The 19564-nt window shown below is 41.8% G+C and overlaps 3 protein-coding genes across 3 annotated transcripts; all 3 read right to left on the reverse strand.

Annotated features, from left to right (window-relative positions):
- Positions 1 to 2404: 2404 nt before the first annotated feature.
- On the reverse strand, positions 2405 to 4962 carry LOC135641525 (probably inactive leucine-rich repeat receptor-like protein kinase IMK2). Its single transcript, XM_065156917.1, has one exon. The coding sequence runs from the start codon at positions 3895 to 3897 to the stop codon at positions 2689 to 2691; it is 1209 nt and encodes a 402-aa protein (XP_065012989.1). The 5' UTR covers positions 3898 to 4962; the 3' UTR covers positions 2405 to 2688.
- Positions 4963 to 5097: 135 nt separating this feature from the next.
- Positions 5098 to 11587, reverse strand: LOC135641524 (autophagy-related protein 18g-like). The gene is made up of 9 exons (XM_065156916.1): positions 11107 to 11587; positions 8622 to 9083; positions 8093 to 8524; positions 7736 to 7981; positions 6821 to 7639; positions 6560 to 6726; positions 6227 to 6318; positions 5546 to 6142; positions 5098 to 5458 (listed from the first exon to the last, which is right to left on the reverse strand). The coding sequence occupies exons 1-9, from the start codon at positions 11275 to 11277 to the stop codon at positions 5454 to 5456; spliced, it is 2991 nt and encodes a 996-aa protein (XP_065012988.1). The 5' UTR covers positions 11278 to 11587; the 3' UTR covers positions 5098 to 5453.
- Positions 11588 to 13129: 1542 nt separating this feature from the next.
- LOC103987956 (BTB/POZ and MATH domain-containing protein 1) lies at positions 13130 to 19399 on the reverse strand. The gene is made up of 4 exons (XM_009406430.3): positions 18713 to 19399; positions 16516 to 16864; positions 14708 to 14984; positions 13130 to 13469 (listed from the first exon to the last, which is right to left on the reverse strand). Exons 1-4 carry the CDS (start codon positions 19162 to 19164, stop codon positions 13294 to 13296), a joined length of 1254 nt encoding a protein of 417 aa, XP_009404705.2. The 5' UTR covers positions 19165 to 19399; the 3' UTR covers positions 13130 to 13293.
- Positions 19400 to 19564: the final 165 nt, after the last annotated feature.

The following is a 19564-nucleotide window of genomic DNA, read 5'->3' on the forward strand; positions in this document are numbered from 1 at the left end:
CTGACCGATATATTCATTGCAAAATGGCATCTGTTCATGTGTCTAACTTTTCATGTTTGTCGGTTATGTGATAGGGAAGCCGTGTGCTAATATACAATGTTGATAATGAGTGGAAAGTGGGAAGAACATCCGTGCCAAAAGCTTGAGGTGGACAATTGCCGATAGATCTCTTTCTCCAGATCAACCATACATTGTGAGTTCCTGAAACAGTCTTAGTAAAAGCTTCCGGTTGCATTGCTTTAACTGTTTGTGCCCAAGAATAATTGTTCCGTGCCTTCTTCTATGGATAGTTGATGGCCAGTGGCAATTCTGAATAGATCAAGATTTTGTTGCAATCATTTAAGGTTTAGACATTCTTACTCTACCCTGCAATTCGGCAAAGCTTTCTGGGATAGTGGCATCTATTGCCACTATCCCAGACCGCTTGGCTGGTTGTTCTTGTATACATGTGAGGTGAGTAATAGTGAAGCGGCAGAGGTCTTTTGAGTGGCGGTGCAGAGGTGATAGGAGTACTCTGGTGGGGAGAGAGAGAGAGAGAGAGAGAGAGAGAGAGAGAGAGAGAGAGGTTTGAATCCTTGTGAAGGTGATTTTCTAGAATGGATTCACCCCCTCCTTTATCCTAAATTGGAAGAAAAAAACAGCACCAGATAGAATGTCACCGTGACTGGTATCCAATTGGATAATAAAACCTTATTCATGCCCTTTTTTAGCATGACTAATATTTGCATGCATTCCAATTGAAATCTTGTTGCACTTGGGCTACTTAGAGGTGTCCAGATATCTCAGGTTTCTGTATATATTATGTTCATTGCTACGATGTGAATCTTTAGGATTTTACATCCAGTTAGTACCTGAACTGTCGATGCTTACGAGATTGTGTCTGCTTACCTCGACCTTTATCAGCATTCATTAAACTAGAGTGATTTGCAGAAGGAGCTTATGAAAAATACTATAATTTGCGACAAATGTAATTATTTGACATCTATAATGTTGCAGTTCAGATACTTGCTAGCTTATAATTTTGGTGAGGATCTAATTAAATAACAAGCCTGGATCTTTTCCTACTATCAAGTTTAGAGCAATATCGCTAGCCAAACTACTCATTTTATTCTTCTAATAAAGTTTTTCTTTGGTGACAATCATCAAAAACCTTTCTCAGATATTACAACCCTGAGCTTAACTAATGTTGTTGAAAGGCTATATCAAGAACTTCGTTAAACTTTTATTATATAGATGGAAAATACCACTTTAAATTTGTTGTCTTTGTAAGACATATATCAGTTTGCAGATGAGTCTACTGTGGTTGTCGGTCCACCATTTGTCATGTGATTACTAATGTTGCAGTAGAATTTCAGAAGAACAGTCGTAAAAGGACAATGATTGACCATATCGCAATTCCAAATTAAACCTGTAAATTGCTATTTACTGCTTTGGGTAATTGATACTGTCTCATGAGAAGGCTTAAGCCTATTCAAGCTTCTTTCTTGAATAACCTAAAGCATACATGCCTTTCTTTTTGTGATTATTTTTATATTGCTGACTTAGCTGTTCCCATTTAATAGATCCAAAAGTTTATTTCTTGATTCAGAATTCACATCATCCTTGGTTATTACAGGCATTATCAATAAGTTGGTGGCTGGATCATGGCAATGCTATTATTCCCCTTCATTCCACCTTGGCTTGATGGTGAAAGATCCAGTTTACAGAAAACACACAGTAAAGCATCCATCAGAAGAATTTTCAGATACAACTCTTAAATGATAGTGCAACGCCCTCAACTTGAATCAAATGAGCACCCAAATGTCTTCTGTATAAGCTATAGTTGGTGATCTTTCAATTATTATGACAAAGTTCTTTAGGCAATCAGAGAACTCAATTGACATTCTGAAACAAGATGCTGGTGAGAGTGTTCATGTGAGATGCCTTCATTAACATCCATGGAAAGAGTCCACAGTGTACTACCAGACCTGGTGGAGCTGCAAACTCTGGGGGAAAGAAATTATACAGCCTGTTCTCTCTTAGGGAAGAGCATGATTGATACGTGGAGATGAAAAGGTTTGGAACAATCACAGCAATTCATTCGGCAGCTAGTATTCTTCATGTTGTTCGATCTCCTCACAGATGTGTTTCTGGTGTTTGGATATTGCAGGTGGTGTTCTAACATGCCACCTCGGTTACGCGGCTGAATCCAACCAACCTCTTCCTACAGATCCAAAACGTCACTGAGATCTCAAAGGCATCAACATCACCCATGGATGCACTGAAGGGTACAAAAATCACAGACCAATCCAATTGGTCATATCAGCTCGACCGGACCAAACAAACACCAGTGGATCTCGTACCGAATCCAACGAAAGATTGACGAGGATTTGCTCACATCGGACTTCTGCAAACGACATCAATATACACGGCCAAAGCTCGTAATCTCTCTACACAGCAACTTACATTATCTTACAATAAAGCATAATTAAGGAGAACAACATGACATTACCGTCCTTAAATCCCCATATATATATATATATAATTGTTCGTGCTCTTCTTCCACAACCCAAAATTAATAAAAGAATTTTATTATTACCGTATGTTAATAAGCTACTTTTTTTTATCGTAGTAATTCTCTGTAAGTCTTCGGCTGACTCGATCGTGGTTGCTTGGAACAGGCGGTGATGGTGGTCACGAAGGGGCGGATTAGCTTCTCCAGTTGGGGCACTGGTCGACGGGGCGCATCTTCTGCGTGCCGGCCTTGAGCGGGCAGGGCGTGTCGAAGGGCGGAACCATGCAATTGTACTGCAGGCAGAGGGCCGCGCCAACGGGGATGACAGCTGCAGCAGGGCCGAACTCGATCCCTGTCAGGAAGTTGTGCTGGAGGTAGAGCAGTTGCATCCCGTTGCTGAGCCGCTGCACCAGGCGGCTCGGAACCTCCCCGGTGAACCGGTTGTTGTTGAGGTACAGGCGGTCCACGCCGGCCAGCTGCGGCGGAACGGATCCCCACAACCGGTTGTAGCTCAGGTCTACCACCGGGATGACCACGTCTCCCTGGGGCACCACTCGCCCGGAGAAGGCGTTGCGCTGGAGTTGGAGAGCCTCGAGCCGGAGTCGGAACACGCATCCGGGGATGGGGCCCTCGAGCAGGTTGGAGCTGAGGTCCAGGAAGTTGAGGCGGGTGAGGCGGGGGAGCACGGCGTCCACGCTGCCGGTGAGCGCGTTGGAGCCGAGGGCGAGGTACTGCAGGGAAGACGGCAGCGGCGGGATGGGGCCGGAGAGCTGGTTGTGCTTGAGGTCGAGGCGGAGGAGGGCGGCGGAGCGCGGGAAGCGCGGGATTGGGCCGGAGAGCTGGTTGTGGCAGAGGATGAGGTTGGAGAGTGCGGAAGCGGCGGTCAGGGCGGGGGGAACAGGTCCGGAGAGCTGGTTGTAGCTGAGGTCGAGGGTGCGGATACGGCGGAGGGAGCCGAAGCCGGCGGGGAGGGGGCCGGAGAGGAGGTTCTTGCTGAGGGCGAGGAATCGCAGGCCGCTGCAGCGGGCAAGGGCGTCGGGGATAGGGCCGGTGACGCGGCCGGGGACGAGGGACAGCTCGGCGAGTGCGGAGAGGCGGCCGAGGGCGGGGTCGAGGCGGCCTTGCAAGCCCGGGGAGCCCGCGCGGGGGTCACCCAGGGCGAGCGCCACCACGCGGTCCCCGGCGCAGAAGACGCCCGGGAAACCGCAAGGGTCGTCGGTGAAGTCCCACGCGGAGAAGAAGTCGGACCCGGGCATGTCCTCCAGTCGCTTCCGCACAGCCTGCAGCGCCAGGAAGTCCACCGGGTCCAATATCCCCACCACGCCCTTCGACGACGCCAGCAGCAGTAGCAGAAGTAAGAGACCCCCCAAGAAGCAGCACCGCAACGCCATCGTCACAACCATCACCGCATCGGCTCTGTACAAAGTCTGCTCTGCTTTCCTTGGCTCCCCTCCTTTCGACCGCTCCTTTCCTTTCTTTCCTTGAGCTGCAAAGGGGAAAAGAGGGGGTTTTAATAGAGAAGACGGAGGGTTCACGGTACACCCTTTCTACGTTGGCCTGCTGGCTTTCTCGTGGGGAAGGGCGTGAGCACTTTAATGGCGGAAACCGTAAAGAGCGAAGACGTGGGGGAGAAGCCTCCCTCTCTTTTCTATTCTGCGGTGGGTTGGTTGCCGGCGAGGGTCTCGTGTCCCAGAAGATGGTAGTAATCGATGCTGGCTTGAGGAGGAAGGGGAAATCGATGTGGGTACTCGATGCCTCCTCCCGCCTCTGCAGCGAGCGGACGGTTCTTTATCGTCGTCGTCATCATCATCGTCATTATAAGCGTGGTGCGGGGTTTTGCCTTCTAATTATTGTCATCTTACTGGTGGTTTTGGTCCGGAACAATAAACGGCTGTCCGAGGCAAGTGGTTCGGGGTTCGGTGGTGCGGTACGGGGAACAGAGGGAAGGACACCTCAGTGGCCACGTCAGACAAGGGCGTGGCGGCCATGTCGGAGTCGTCCTTGGAACGCCACGTGCCGGTTGCGCTCAATTGGTACAGAAAGGCCCTCATCTCAGGTGGGAGATGTCTTCTTCGTTCGACTGACTGCAACTCTGAGACATGTCATGTGACGAATGTGGGGCTAAGGCAAACCTGGTGATCAGATCAGCCGACCGAGAAGACGACAATAGAGTGTCACGTCGATGCGGTGGCCATGTTTGCGGGGGGAGGGTCTAAGCTTGTACGCGCCACTGGCAATTTGCCCCCGGGAAGATGGTCCATGATATGTGCGTCGGGTAGCACGCAGCAAACTAACTGTTCGACGTAAGGCAGCCAGTTTCCTTTGAAAGAGAGTGGCTTTACTTCTTCGTTCCCATCGTGTTTCAGATGTCAGGAAGGCCTTGTCAAGTATGGTTCGTCTTTGGGGCCGACTGATTCCTGGCCAAGGATTGATTCCCTTTCTCGTTCTGAGGATTCCTGGCCAGCGAATGCGAATCTTAAGTTACCACACAGTGTGTTGTCACAGAAACGAGTAACATAGAGCACACAAGTCTTGATATAAGCAACAAAGTCCAGCTTGTAAACATAGAAAACTAGTTTGAAGTTTATTTCACCACGAAGAGGAAAGTGAATCGCCCTTGAAACTAATTAATGGTGAATACTTGTGTAAATGTAAACAGGAAGGAGAGCTCATCTGTGGGAAGCACGTCCAACTACATGAACTAAAAATCCATATCTACAGAATGTACAGTGACCGTGGTGGTCTAGGTGGTTGGATTGGCAGACCTTTTGCTTCCATCTCCATAACTAAAAATGCATTATCTACCTTTGATTGCAAAATGAGAATCAAAGAGAAGGAGCAAGTGTAGCTGTAGAAGTACATGTCGATAGCTTCCGGTTTGTAGGTTGTTTCAGCCATCCAAGATAGAAATTTGCTTGTAGAAAGACATCGTATGATGAAGCCACCAACTTCCACATCATCAACCTGTTCCGCATCATCAAAAGGTAAAATAATTGACACAGAAAATTTAGATTCAGTGCTGAACAAAAGATCTTGCGAGTTTAGGTTCACCTTCTTCGCTGAAGGCAAATATACCTCCCACCATGTTGTCGTCGTCCCCATCTTCCTCGGGCTTTTCTCTCTCGCAGTGGCTGCTGTTGCTGTCTGCATCTGTTACAGCTTCAGTCAACTCGCGGCAGTCATCGCGTTCCGATACTTGGCAGTAACCCTCGTTGAAATATTGGGCAAACTCCACTGAATTGTGGGAATCAGATCTTTCAGCGTGTTCCATGTGGGTGTTTGTAGAACATGCCTTTTGAACTTTACCACTTCCTTTATCGTTCATAAAGTCATTATCTACAACCAGTAATCTACCACTACATGACAGGCTACTTGATCTTGTCGACACACCATCAGTGACAGAGTCATCCTTGACAGAATAGCTATTGGTGTCTTCTGAATGAAGTCGGGTGCAATCATTAACGGAGTCCTTTATTGGCAGTGTAGTGGATGCTTTGGATTCTGATAATGCAGGAATACCTTTGCTGATGATTGAAGGCGAACCGTGACCAGATTCATCAGCTGTAGTCTTCTCTATCGCCTGCAAGCTAACAGGTTCACAAGATCCTGTTTCATCAAAATCGAGCAAACTTTGTGTAGTTCCTGACCCTAGAATAAACATTTAGGGATTAGTAAGTTTCTGATTACCAAATTCCATATCAAAGTTTCTTCAAATTCAAAACTTTTACTTACCAAAATCCGATCCACATGCAAAAGATACAGGCTTAAACTCATCTGTAGCTTGGAAAACCCCTGATGATGAAGTTTGATATCTACCTCCAACCCTGAAAATGTAGATCATGTAATGGCCAGGTTGTATCCTTGGTTAGTACTCATTGCTTATTCTGATACTGACTCCAATTATTTTCCATTTTGTTGGGTTCTTCAAGAGTCAACGCTCAACCCAAACTACCAAAATGGTGTCAGATATGTAGACGAGTAACAAATAACAGAAACAAGACTCAGAAACTCAAACTATTGAACATGATTGGCAATTTGAAAAAATGAATGGGATAAAGTCTGTACCTATCATTCCAGCTGGATTGGATACAGCGAAATTGCTCAAAAACAGGAAGTAGATCCTTTCGCCTTATTTCTATCTCATCAAAAAATAAATTTTCAATCTCAATCTCTCCACCATCTTCTGTAAAACCTTCAACTGCTCTTGATGGATTCAACACACAAAAACATATCTACGATAAAAAAAAAAAGATTAGATACATCATCAAACGACTTGGAGAAATTAGTCATTTTTATGAACAGCTCAGAAACAGAAAAAATGACCACCTTTGATTTCTGCCATATCGGGATCTTTCCCGAGTTAATCTGTACCTCTGCATTTGAAAGGTACCAGTGGAATCTTTCACTTCTTGCCGACTCTGCTCCAGGTACACTGCCAGTAGTCGACATGGAACATGAAGTTTCATTATCTTCACTATCTCCGGAATCCATAACTGTCTCACTAGTTTGCTGATCATTACAGAATATTCTGGAAATATCTTCCTCTCTCTCAGGCCAATTCAATCTTCTGCAGACATCCCACCATTGAACTGGCTCAGCATTTACACGTAAATCATCATCTTGAAGTTGCAACACAGAAGTAGGTATTGTTTTCGAGCTTCTATCACAAGGCTCCACAAAAGAAGATGGAAGAAGTTTGTGTTGTATGACATGACCAGATGGAGAGTAAACTAGAAGATGCTCCAACGAGTTGGCCTTGGAGGGACCCCGTGGAGTGTCATGATACAGAGAATTATGAAACACAGCAGCAACGGCACCTGATGGTACAGATATCTTGCCTGCTGCAGAAGCAGCAACATTGCTAACAGTGCTTAGCCAACCAGAATTAGCATTTTTAATCCTACTAACTACAGAATATGTAATTGGAGGTGGTGGTTGTTGTAACTGTTGATGGATCATGCAACAGGAAGCTGCCCACCATGGCGACGTGAGATTAGGAGTAAGAATCGGTCCATCATGGATATTTTGTGGTTGAAGGCTAGCATCACCACCGAAAGGTGATATAACATATATGTGACAAGTTCCCCGGGATGAAATAATTGAAATCCACTGACTATAATGACTAAATGAGATATCCTGTATGACCTGGTACAAGAAAAAAAGAAATCCATCAAATATACTAAACAACTGACATGTCAGTTGCCCTACAAAACATTATAAAGATAACTCTTAGATTCATACAGCCGCTGTTAGCCCACGATATAGTTTGTAAAGATGAGCATGTGATGATGTCCAATCATAATGTGCTGAGATAGAACCATTATGTACACGGGTAGGCATAATCCGGAAAATGTTTATATTGTGCCCATGTATTGAAGCTGTAACCAAAAGGGTACCACTTGGGTCAAAACAGAGAGCAGATATTGGACTGGTGTGAGCCCTAAATTGTGAAATGACATCCTTCGAAATGAAATCTTTTATAACAACCTGCATAGAACCATTACAAATAATTAATTTATCCAAAAAAAAGACCATATGATTTCAAATCCATCTGCATTAATATAAGAGGAACATATCCAACTTTGATAATATACACACCGTTCCTGCATTGTCAGGTTCAGTTGGAAGTCCTGTTGGTGGAAATCTTCCAGACCTGTTGGAATGTGGTGACAAAGGAGAACTAGAACCATCAGGAAGTAACTCCTGACAATATTTTGAGAGAGTTTTGTAACCTACATCTCCCAGATTAAGAATTCCAGCAGCCAACGTTTTACTAGATTCCATTGCATAACGAGCAACTAAATTTCCACTGCTGGGTGAAGTTGATGGGCTTACGCTTGGAGAGGGAGTAAGATTTTGAGGACTAAGGCGGCCTGTACTTGGTACAAGAGGGTTATTGGAAGCGTAAGCTAACCACCTAGGACCAACAGCCATCGGACCATAACCAATGTTAACACCAGCTGTTCCTTGTAAAGGATAGGTCAGAACGCTGAACTTGTTCTCGAGAGTAACAGCATCAAAGCAGTATATCTGCCAAAACAAAATTCAAGCAATCAGAAAAGATAAATCATTATGTTGAATCCCATATCAACATGATACTCAAAAATATAGTACATTTCCTGCTTACTTGTGCAGCAAGCGCCACAGCAACTATTCTAGGACTGCACCGAATCATATATACAGCAGAGCGGAATCTCAGAACATGAACATAGCTATGATATTTGAGTGAGTAGAACCTAACAACTGAAGGAGTAGTGATACTATTTCCTGCCTGAGGTTCATTGACGCTCTCTCTAATTAATGCACTCAGACGGCCACCTTGGACCATACCTGTGCCATTGGTCTCATCACCAGCAACAATCAAGAGCAAAGGATGTGAGGCTCTGAATCCTTCAGTAGCTTCAGACATCATTGGCGTGGGCTGCATCTGTAAAAAAGTAGCTGGGCCATCACGCTTGGATACCAGTTCGCAGACATTAGAGGCATCCTCCACATCAAGCACTTGAAATCCATTAGAATAACCAAGAAGTAGAACATTCTTGAAGGAAGATGGACTAAGCTCTAGTTTATCGAAGCCAGCCCATAAAACCTGTTAGAGAAATAATTGATTATGATCAAAATGAAACACAGAAAATATATGGACGATGTTGTGGATGATTCTGGTGAAAATTTGTTATACAAAAACGGCTTAATAATACCCAATAAATGAAATATGTTTACTAACCAAATATAGCATAAATAAGGTAAACTAGTCAAAACTACGTAACCACAGTTACATATGCCTCATAGTTCATTTTCTTATGCACAATTTAAATAGTTAATATAATCAAACTATTCAAACTAAGTGCACCTTCACAAGCCTCCCTAATATCCCCCACTCTCTTTACTTTCCGAAGCAAATTACCAGCACAAATAAGTTCCTGTGTAAATCTGCTTTTGCATTTTCTACTATTACACCAAATATATGGAAGGCCACTAGTATATCTTTAGTTACCAAGTTAACTAGGCCAGTTTGTTGTGGAACCTCTTCATCAAAGCTAGGAAAAAATATAGTGAAACTTTTGCTTTTTGATGGCAGTAAAAAGGTTATGAGAAATCCACTTCATGGAGTACTTTTTTATAATTAATTAATTAAATATATAGGGTGAACAGTGAAAATTAAGCCAGTGCATGGTGGATTGACACACCACTACCATGACCACTTGGTTACAACTGCCCTTAATCTCCTCTTGTGGTTAATATACACCAACTTTTAATTGTAAAAACATGCAAAAGTACTTTGGCAATACTATAACGTAGAAAAATGAGTTTATACCCACCAGCTTATATGTACCAAAACAGTAGCAGCAGCACCACCACCAAAACTCAAGATGACAATAAGTTCCAACTTGACAAGTTGTATTCATAGTGCCACATGCCTAGTAAAGAATTTTGAAAAGAACGGGCAAGCAACCAGTGATCCTATTCTCATTGGAAACTGGACCTACCTGTAATCCTACAACCAAATCAAAGTAATTACTATGGTTTTTCAACCAGGATGTGAGGCACTAAGATTCCAATAGTTCAGAGTAAAAATATCACCTACTCTTGCATTAATAAACTTCATCAAGACTGAGATCCTAACTCAAATGAGACTAGAATAATTTAAACTAGTAAAACAGGACTTTTCTTCTCAAAAATTCATAAAAATTCTCATCTGGAGGAACATCTAGATCTTTTCAAACTCAAATCCCATTGACCCAGCAATATAACTAATCCAAAAACTCCCCTGATTTAGGATCTGTAATCTATTACTCAGAATACCAACAAGATAACTAATCCAAAAACTCCCCTGAACTAGGATCTGTTATCTATTACTCAGAATGTGGTTCTAAAGCCAGTAATAGTATTTATCTAAACAAACAATGATAAAAAAATGTAACCTATATATTGTTTGGACTGAAACCTGTTACTCATAACCCAAGCTTAGCCTCCACTGTGCTTTAACCCAAGGGTTAAAGTTATTGTACATGTAAGTTTCCCAGGAAAAAGTAAAAGATCTCAAGATTCTTTTACTGAATATACATGTCAGTGTCTAAACTGTGCAAGTTGGCTCCTTATGTGCCATAAGGCTCAAGAATTTGAAAACAGCATCAAGAATGAGCAGCATGCAAGTGTTTAGTTTCCCTGACACGAAACAAGATGCTTTTGGCCAACAAAATTACCTATTTAAGATGGATAATCATTTACATTCTCCCTTCAATTATTTTTTACTTGTTCACAAAAATGAACCATAAACTCTTCCATCCTCCTGGGTCGTCGTTCCTAATTAAACTCTAGGTAGGAAAAACTGTTCCTCGGAAGCATTGACAAACCCAGCAGTTGATATTAAGAAGCCTGAGCAACAAACCTAGAGAATCAAGAAGCTTGAGAGAGCCATAGACCTAAGTCCTATCAAGTACCTATCATGCATCACAGTTCATTCCATGAAAAAAAGTAATCACATAGCAGTAATGTCATCGCAAGCCAAATTGAAAACAAGACTGTCATCCAACACGGAAATCAACATGCCATAACGCCTCTCTTCCGTCCAAAAGCAAGCAAAGGGGGAGATATGTATTTTCGATAGCAACCTGGTCCTTCTCATCCTCGGCCGGCACGGCGATGGATGCGGCGACGGACGCCCCGGCGGATCGGACGCTGCTCGCGACGGACCCAGCGTTGGAAGACACGGTTTTGAGGCACGACGAGATGATCCGCAGCGAGCTCGGCAGCAGCCCGCTCTTAACTCTCCCCTTCCTCATCCTCCCAACCTTCCCACCTTGCACCTCCTCCTCTGTCTCCTCCTCCTTCTTCTTCTCTACCAACAACCGCCCACCGCCGCCCCGCCGCCCATCGCCGACTCCCACCGCCGATGATCAATACCATCCGACTCCAGCGCACGCCGCCCTCCTCCTCCTCCTCCTCCTCCTCCCAACAATCTATTCTTCCTATTCTTTCACCTCCTACCCTCAAGGTTTGACTTCATCTCCATCGTGATCATCGTCTCTCTCACGTTCACGACTCGCCCCAACTCACAACCAGCAAACTAAAACCAACCCAACCCTCTCCGTCTGCCTTTTATTATTATTATTATTATTATTTATCTATTCTCTCTCCTCTCTCCTCGCTGTTCTCTCGCTTTCGTGTTCGCTTATCCCTCCCTCCTAATTAATGATGGTGAATCTGGTTCCGCTGAACCGCTGGTAGTCGTTAAACAAGTGCACCCTCAAGGTGATCGGGTCGGATCATACGGAAATCCTCCGTCGGATGTGTGTCGCTAACCGGGCATCACCCGCTAACTACACATTCTCCTCCGATCACGCTGCCGGGACCGCTATACAATAAGCAAGGAACAAGATAAGGACGACGCAACCGCGGGCTACCGGAACCGGCGTTGCATAGAGAACTCTAAAGGTAGATCCGCACGCAACGGGAATTTGTATGAGAAATTTACGTATCTAACGAAACAAAGAAAACGAACGGGTCCCACTTTGCCCGCCAATAAGAAGGCAGGTAGGAGCATCGCTCCATCCTCCCTCCTCCGTGCTGTTGTTTATTTATTTTTATTAAAAAGCAGAAAATATATTACTGAATAAGTCAATTTTTTGGTCATGTAAACCTCCAAAATTAAATGGATTTAGATTAAAGAATAAAAAAGAGAGTAAAATGTGCTAACCAGTTAGCACTATTCTTTCAATACATGGCAAATAAGATTCGAAATGACAAGTTCAACAATTTTAGGAAGATGTTTCCTTTTTGCTCAATAGCTTCTTCAATGATACACTAATGTGATCTCTAACTACCCTACGCAACAACTCATCACAATTCCAATTTATAATAATAAGATTTTATGGTTAGTAATGCTCCTATGGAAGATTGAGTCTCCACAAGAGTAGCATGAATACGAGGAGCGGTGGCATGTGAGCGCCGACAAGGGTTGCAGCTTGGTGGTCAAAGGGAGATCGTGATCACATCAAGTGGTGGGGAAGGAACCGCTCGGATTTATATGGCATCATTAAATCATGATCTTATTAGTCTTTTAAGTCTAATAATAGCACATAGAAGGCATTGTGAATCAAAGCTGAGGAAACAATAGAAAACATTTTTGCAACATAAATTGGACATGGCATCCATCATCTGTTCTTTAATCGATACATTGCCAGACCAAGATAGGAAAATGATGAAAAGTAAAAGACAAGGGAGAAGATTATGTGTTAATCAACAGGATTTGCTTCCTTTCAGTTGAAAGATAAATATGTATAATTATTCTCTGAAACAAGATAAAATGTCAGATTACATCAGAGACTAAACATCTGCAGAGATTGAAGTAAAATACGGTTTAGTAATGCACAATCACCACAAATATAATTCAATCAACAACAATCCAAGGAGAAGGAAAAATCTCACAAGAACCTGAAGACAACATGCATGCTAATGGCTGGCCGCACGCATCGATGGTATCTGAAGGGGGCCACAATAGCAATGCAGTTCTTTACAAATTGATGCAAACAAATAATCTGAATCACGCTGTCCATTTTGTCCAACATCAAATTTTCAAAAGGTGACAATTATAACCAGAAACCTGTAGGATCCCATCATAGCTCACAACACATCTGGTGTTTCATGGTTCTTGCTATGCTATATTGACATTTATCTTGTTACGGTTCAACAAAGATACAAGTATTTGAATTAGGAAATTATAAGTTGAAAGCAAAAGTTTACTACATAGCACAACAAACAATGAACTTACAGCCATAACAAATTAGTCATTGCATATATCAGATCCGAGGCTTGACCCGTCTTCCCGTTATATCACAGCCGTCAAGTGCATCATTTGCACATGCATTAGAAACTGATGAAATTTCACCAATCCTAGCAACATACTGCAAGAGCTCCGTCAGAATAGATGGACAACTGACCTTCAAGTATTCAAATCCCTCGGTTTGCATCACAGCTGCAAAATGCAGTACAACCAAAATATTACCAGAATTAGGAGGAACATCAACGGTTAAGGAACTTCTAGACCACATATGGTCGCCCAAACAATGATTAAATGTATCAACGGAATTTTTACTATATGCAGTTATATATGTGTGCAAAATGCTTGGCTTCTCACTGACCTTGGACCAAAACAAAAACAAGGCATTTAAGTCTGAAAAGAAAACATCATGTAACAAGGCGATACAGTGTTTGTTCTTACCATACCACTTGTGATACATGGTACTACAGTAGATATGAAAAGCCAGAAATACATTGGATGATGATGGTACACGGATTCTAGTCAAACCAACACACAACTAGAAAAACAGAAGATATTTCAGAAAGTAGGCATAAAAAGTTATAATCAATCACTCGTGTCAAATGATTGGAAAAATAGGCTGACCTTACAATTTTCAAATTTCAGAGATCGACATGCATCAGAATAAAATTGAAATGGGATCCATCAGAGCATACACTCTAACTAAACATGATGTATGCCAAGGAAATGCATGAAAAGCCCATTGTTCAGAGGGGGCCATATTTGCCTGGTTACCGAAAAAAGGACACAGCAAATAGTGGATGAGAATAAAAATCTGACCATGAGATGCTCTGGCAAAATGGTTTTGTGATGCCATAGAGGGAGACATGTACATACATCTAAAATTCATGCCCATATCAACAGTAAGATAACTATGTCGAACAATTTTAAGCATGCAAAAAAAATTGTTTCAATCAACAGTGTGTTACCTTATGATATAGCAAGCCTGTATTAAAAAATATGATAAGTTTCAATCAAATTATCTTGCTAGCAGAATTTGTCTGTTTACCATCTGTGTGCACCTTTCGATTTTTTATATTGCTTGTACATATCTCATAATTAGAAATTAATTGCAAATACCCTGTTATCGAGATGCAGTTTTAAATTGACCTCTAAAGCACTATAGCAGTTCTTATGTTGAAAGAACTAAAGCTAGTTTTATAACAATGAATAAGATAAATAGTACAAAATGGAAAGAGAACTTTTAAGAAGAGTCCCATGGAAATTCATACTCCAATCAAAAGATCACCTGTGTGATTCATGCCACTAGATGATGGCGAACCAGCACTTGTGCCTGTCTATAAGTATAGTGTGTTGATACTGGTATACTAAAGGTGCCACTATCAAAGTGTATTTAGCAAAATGGAACCCTCAAGATAGAATGCTGATTATACCTCTCAAATTTTCAGGCAATGCAACAAATTTGAGACAAACAGATTTGAGCTGAATACAGTGGTGCTGCTCAGCCAGAGCTAAGGTAGTGGCCACTGTATTTATAGCAACATCCTCACATAACTTGACTTCACATAGTAATTTAAGCCTATCCAACGCATAGCAGTCAGCAGCAGCAAGCAAATGTTGAGACATCAAAGTGGAAGCACACTTTGCATTCAGACCAGTAAATTCTTCCATGTCAGGTAGAGAATCCCAGTATATGAAATGGAGTAGAGCCTGAAAATAAGAATAAGCAATTTTTTTGGGGCTAAATTGATGATGATGATAATAATGTGCAAGCATATCACTTATGGTACAATACACAATAAATGATTTTAAAAGTAACAAATTCCACATTTTCCTTACTGAAAATTATAGTAATAGGAAAAATAGATAACATTATCAAATAATTTCCCGTCTTATAGATTGAATTCCATGTAACAAGCCCTCAGGCATGCTCAAAGATAACAAATTTCTATGAAACGGAAAGCTCACTATTGCAAGCAATATTACCAAACAACTTGTGCTGTTTCTGTTCATCACAGTCACTGCCTAATATGAGATTCCAATGTTTTCTGGACAAAGACATGCTGGGCATTAGATAACTTAAACAACATGGAGAAGCATATAGAATTAGAGTAGCAATAACGATGGAGTAAAAAGTGGATGTCACTGTCAGAGATGATAATCCAAGTTAAACTGACTGCAGAATAGCTTGTGAATGAAATGCCTACAATTATGAACATGTGTTTTATCCAGCCAATATCAAGTGAAAGAGACACTTAAAAAATGTGTAATATAAAGGGTGTTGACTTTAGACCTTTGGGAAGATAAATTATAAACAATAAGTCCCAAAATTATGAAAAGTAAGTTCCACAAACCCATTTGGGTTGTAGAAAGCTCTTGGACTGATTTTTTTTTAATTCAGAACTCATTTAAGGGTATCTTCCTACGTTGAGTGTTCAATAATGTGTATGTGTCGAGAGTAATTGCAATGTCGCAGAATCTCAGGTTTAGTGGATCCTCAATGGTACGTGAAAATAAATAAAAATAGAAATGCAGATAATTATATTATTGCTTCAACATCCATCAGGATTAGTGTTTCTTGTGTCAAATAAAACCAGAAAAAAAAAGGCTTAGCACCAAAAGAAAAGGGCACAGCCAATCACCAGCCTCCATATTTAATAATATTGTTTCAGTTGATGATAAGCTTAGGTTTCACTTTCATTACACAAACTGGTCGTTAATTTTTTTCTTCTTAACCTTGCTCCCTATAGAAAGTGAAGTCACACAGTTAACCATCTATGTGTCCTTAGAAAATCCATCTACATATCAAAATTTAAAAAATCTTCATGCCTTATTCATAATGATCATCATCAGCATGTAGCAATAAATCAATTTCGGCTGAAACCATACATTATGGTGCTAGTGGTAAAGGTAAGCTCTATGAAAAATTTTACTATGAACAAATGAAAATTTGGCAACAACAACAGAAGTTATTCCCTTCTTGCAAAAAGTAACTATAGTAGAAAGTGGCGTGCTACGAGCCCAAGAAGCAACTGGCAAGACCAAAGTGAAGTAAACTGATAGTCTGATACTATTGGAAATGGAAGTTATAGAGATGCAACAAGAGAGTATATACTCCCATCTCTAGAAGAAAAAAATAATTATAAGAGCTTAAACAAAGGAGGCAAGGATTAAATTAGAAAATCAGGTTCATCTAAGTAAAATAGTAGCAAAACCCGACATCATATTAAAACTACACTACCTTAAAAACTGGAGCTTCCATATCTTCAATCTTTATGCAATGCGTGTTGCTGTCTTTCATTGGACCAAATAATTGTGCCCTGAACACAGGTGATCGAGCTGCAAGTACCAACTTGTGGGCATTGAAAATCTCACCATCAACTTCAAAACTTATATCAGTTCCCCTTCCACTCTCTAAAAGCTGTCCAAAATGCTGAGCTATATTAGGTGGTGGCACTGCTATGGTGTAAACCTTGGGTCCTTCGGTGCGTGATCTAACAACACCAACGCTACAATTAACCAGAAGACAATCATCTTTAAGATACTCTGATGTCTCCAAAGCAGTTCTTCTGAAGAAACGCTTATAGCCCCTGCAACATTTAAAGTGTAATATCCACGTGTAAGGTCACTCGTAATACTCATTCCTTGCAGAAATTTTTATGCACAGAAGGCACATAGTAATAAATTCCAATATGTACAAATTACAAATCCAAGCAATGAAAAACAGAAAAGTACATTACCTTATTAAAAGCTACTTTTGAAGAAAAAAAGAACCACTATCCCATTATTGGTTATGAAAAACAATAAAAAAGAGAATCAGACAACAAAACCAACAGTTGTCATGTTTAAGGCACAGAATCAATTTCTGATCCAACACACTTTAGCTGTTAAGCTGTATGATAGTTGATACTCTTGATAGTTTCCTTCCCCCTCATGTGCATATCTTTGATTCTGAATAACCATTTGAATTATTCAAAACTACCCACATGACATCAGCTAAATAAAATTCACAGTGACATGCTCAACCAAAGATTATGAGGAGCAACAGTGCAATCGTAATAACCAAATCAAGTGTCCAATGGAAACTGCAGTTTTACTGATAGTCATGAACCATGGAGAAAGCTTTATTCTACATGCTATTGGTAGTTCGAGCATAACTCAGATTATGAGTTAGTTTCCACTTTAGAAGTACAAGGAGTAAAAAGAAATCTTATTCAAGAAGATAATTAGGTCATTATGATGGCAAAATTGGACCATATTATGCTGATACAACATCATATATGAGATTCAGGCAACCTGGCCCATACTTGGGACTGAAATAACTAATCTGAAAATACTATGAATTGACTAGAGAGCAAGTGTAACAGAGAAGACATCCAGATTAAATACAGAACAATACCCCATAAGCGTAATATCTATTCTAGAGACGGCAGCTAAATGGATCTTCCACAAAACTATAGTGTTACCAAAATTTTCTCAGGATGTTGACTAAATCTTGTCTAGTTGATCAATTAAAAGTGCCAATCCATATGGTCCACAGAGTAATCAGTTAAACCCACCAAGGCCAATAATAGTTATAGTCCAAAATGATTGTCTAAGGATTTCAATTGTCAATAAATCTGAACTACCAAGTTTGGCTCGAATGGACTGTCAAAGCTCATAATGACATATTCAGCAGTTTAAAACTAGGCCTTGGTTTGGGACCCGTAATCTACTGTTTAGAAACAATTGGACAAGATCAAATATAGCTCAAAAGTTTACTAACAGAGTCAACTATTTGGGAATTCGATGAAAAATTAAACAGTAATTTTGTTGAAGCTAGCAGAATAAAAGGCAACCCAGCATTGTTGCAAACAAAAATCTGACGGTGTACTAAATGTGTACAATTGTTACCAAGAAGCAACAATCTAAAATATCTCATAACATAACACAGTATTTATTGCCAACTTTGTTCAAGTAATACACTAAATATTGTTGCCCAAAGAATGAATCTCTGATAACCAAATAAAGGCAATATGACCACAAATTTGGAAAGAGACAAACAAATATCTTAACAATCAATTTGATCAACAAACTTCCTCACTTGTGAACTCCTCTTAGGTCAATTGAACCCTCCACACACCTTCTACAAGTACATATTTTTTTCCACAACACAATCAATTGAAACTAAATTTTGAAAAGAAAAGACATAATACATGTTTTAAAACATGGTCATTTTACATCGGAGAAACAAAAAATCACCATCCACTAACCATAGGAATATTTTCAGAGAACGATTACTTGGTTACGATGCCATCTCAACGAATGTTATGTGGCAACTCATAGACAAAATCAAATCACATGCCCCGGAGATGCAAAATATAAAAATAACTAATAATCAACGATCAAAGAAACTATTAAAAACTTGTAAATAGCCAATTCACATGAGCTTCACTTACCACATACTGCCGCGGTACTTGAGAGTGTAGGGGCCACCCTCGAGCGTCCTCCCGAAGTGGCTATGGACCTTGTGCTGCTCCTTCCCGCTTTGATCCAGAAGCGTCAACTCGAAAAGCGCCCTGACGTCGGTCCCCTCGCTCGCCAGCGCGATGAACAGCGACACGTACGTGGCGCCGTCCTCCAAGCTTTTCCCGTCGGGGTAGAAGTAGATGGCCCAGTCATAACCGCCCACCGTGAACGTGTCCGACGCCGTGTACTTGCCGATGCCCATCCCCTTGAGCAGCGAATACCCATCGATCTTGAAGTGGTGCGAGCCGTTCACCGTGTCGGTAACTGACGTCGACGCCGTCTCCGTCGGCGGCCCGGGAGGGGCCGAGAGGTGCGGCGACGAGGAGGAGGACGAGAACGGCCGGGCGAAGGTTCCTCCTCCGCATACCCTACCGCTACCCATCTCGATGAGCGCAGATCGATTCGATCGGCAAGCGGAATCGATCTCGGAAGGACGGATCTTCGAGGAGGGCGCGGCGAGGCGCGTCGCGGGGCCTCGGGGTCGAATTGACCTGGGGCTTTGCTCTGAGAGATCGAGCGATGGAGATCTCCCAGGGTTAAGACTCGGGATCGGCGTGGGGCGATGGAGATCGGGGGAAGAAAGAGGGAAGAAATCGGCAAAGAGGGGAAGGTCCGGCCATTAATGTGTTCTCCAGGGTTGGAATTGGGCAAGGACCGATTCATTTGCTACTCGTATACAAACGCACCCGCGTTTCGTATCTTCCGTTTGATTGGTAAAACCCACTCGGGCCCACCTATAGAGCATTAGGTTCTCCAATCAGAAGGAAGATGCTAAAGGTGGG

This window comes from Musa acuminata, chromosome BXJ3-6 (genome assembly GCF_036884655.1).
Source record: "Musa acuminata AAA Group cultivar baxijiao chromosome BXJ3-6, Cavendish_Baxijiao_AAA, whole genome shotgun sequence".
Lineage (NCBI taxonomy): Eukaryota > Viridiplantae > Streptophyta > Magnoliopsida > Zingiberales > Musaceae > Musa > Musa acuminata.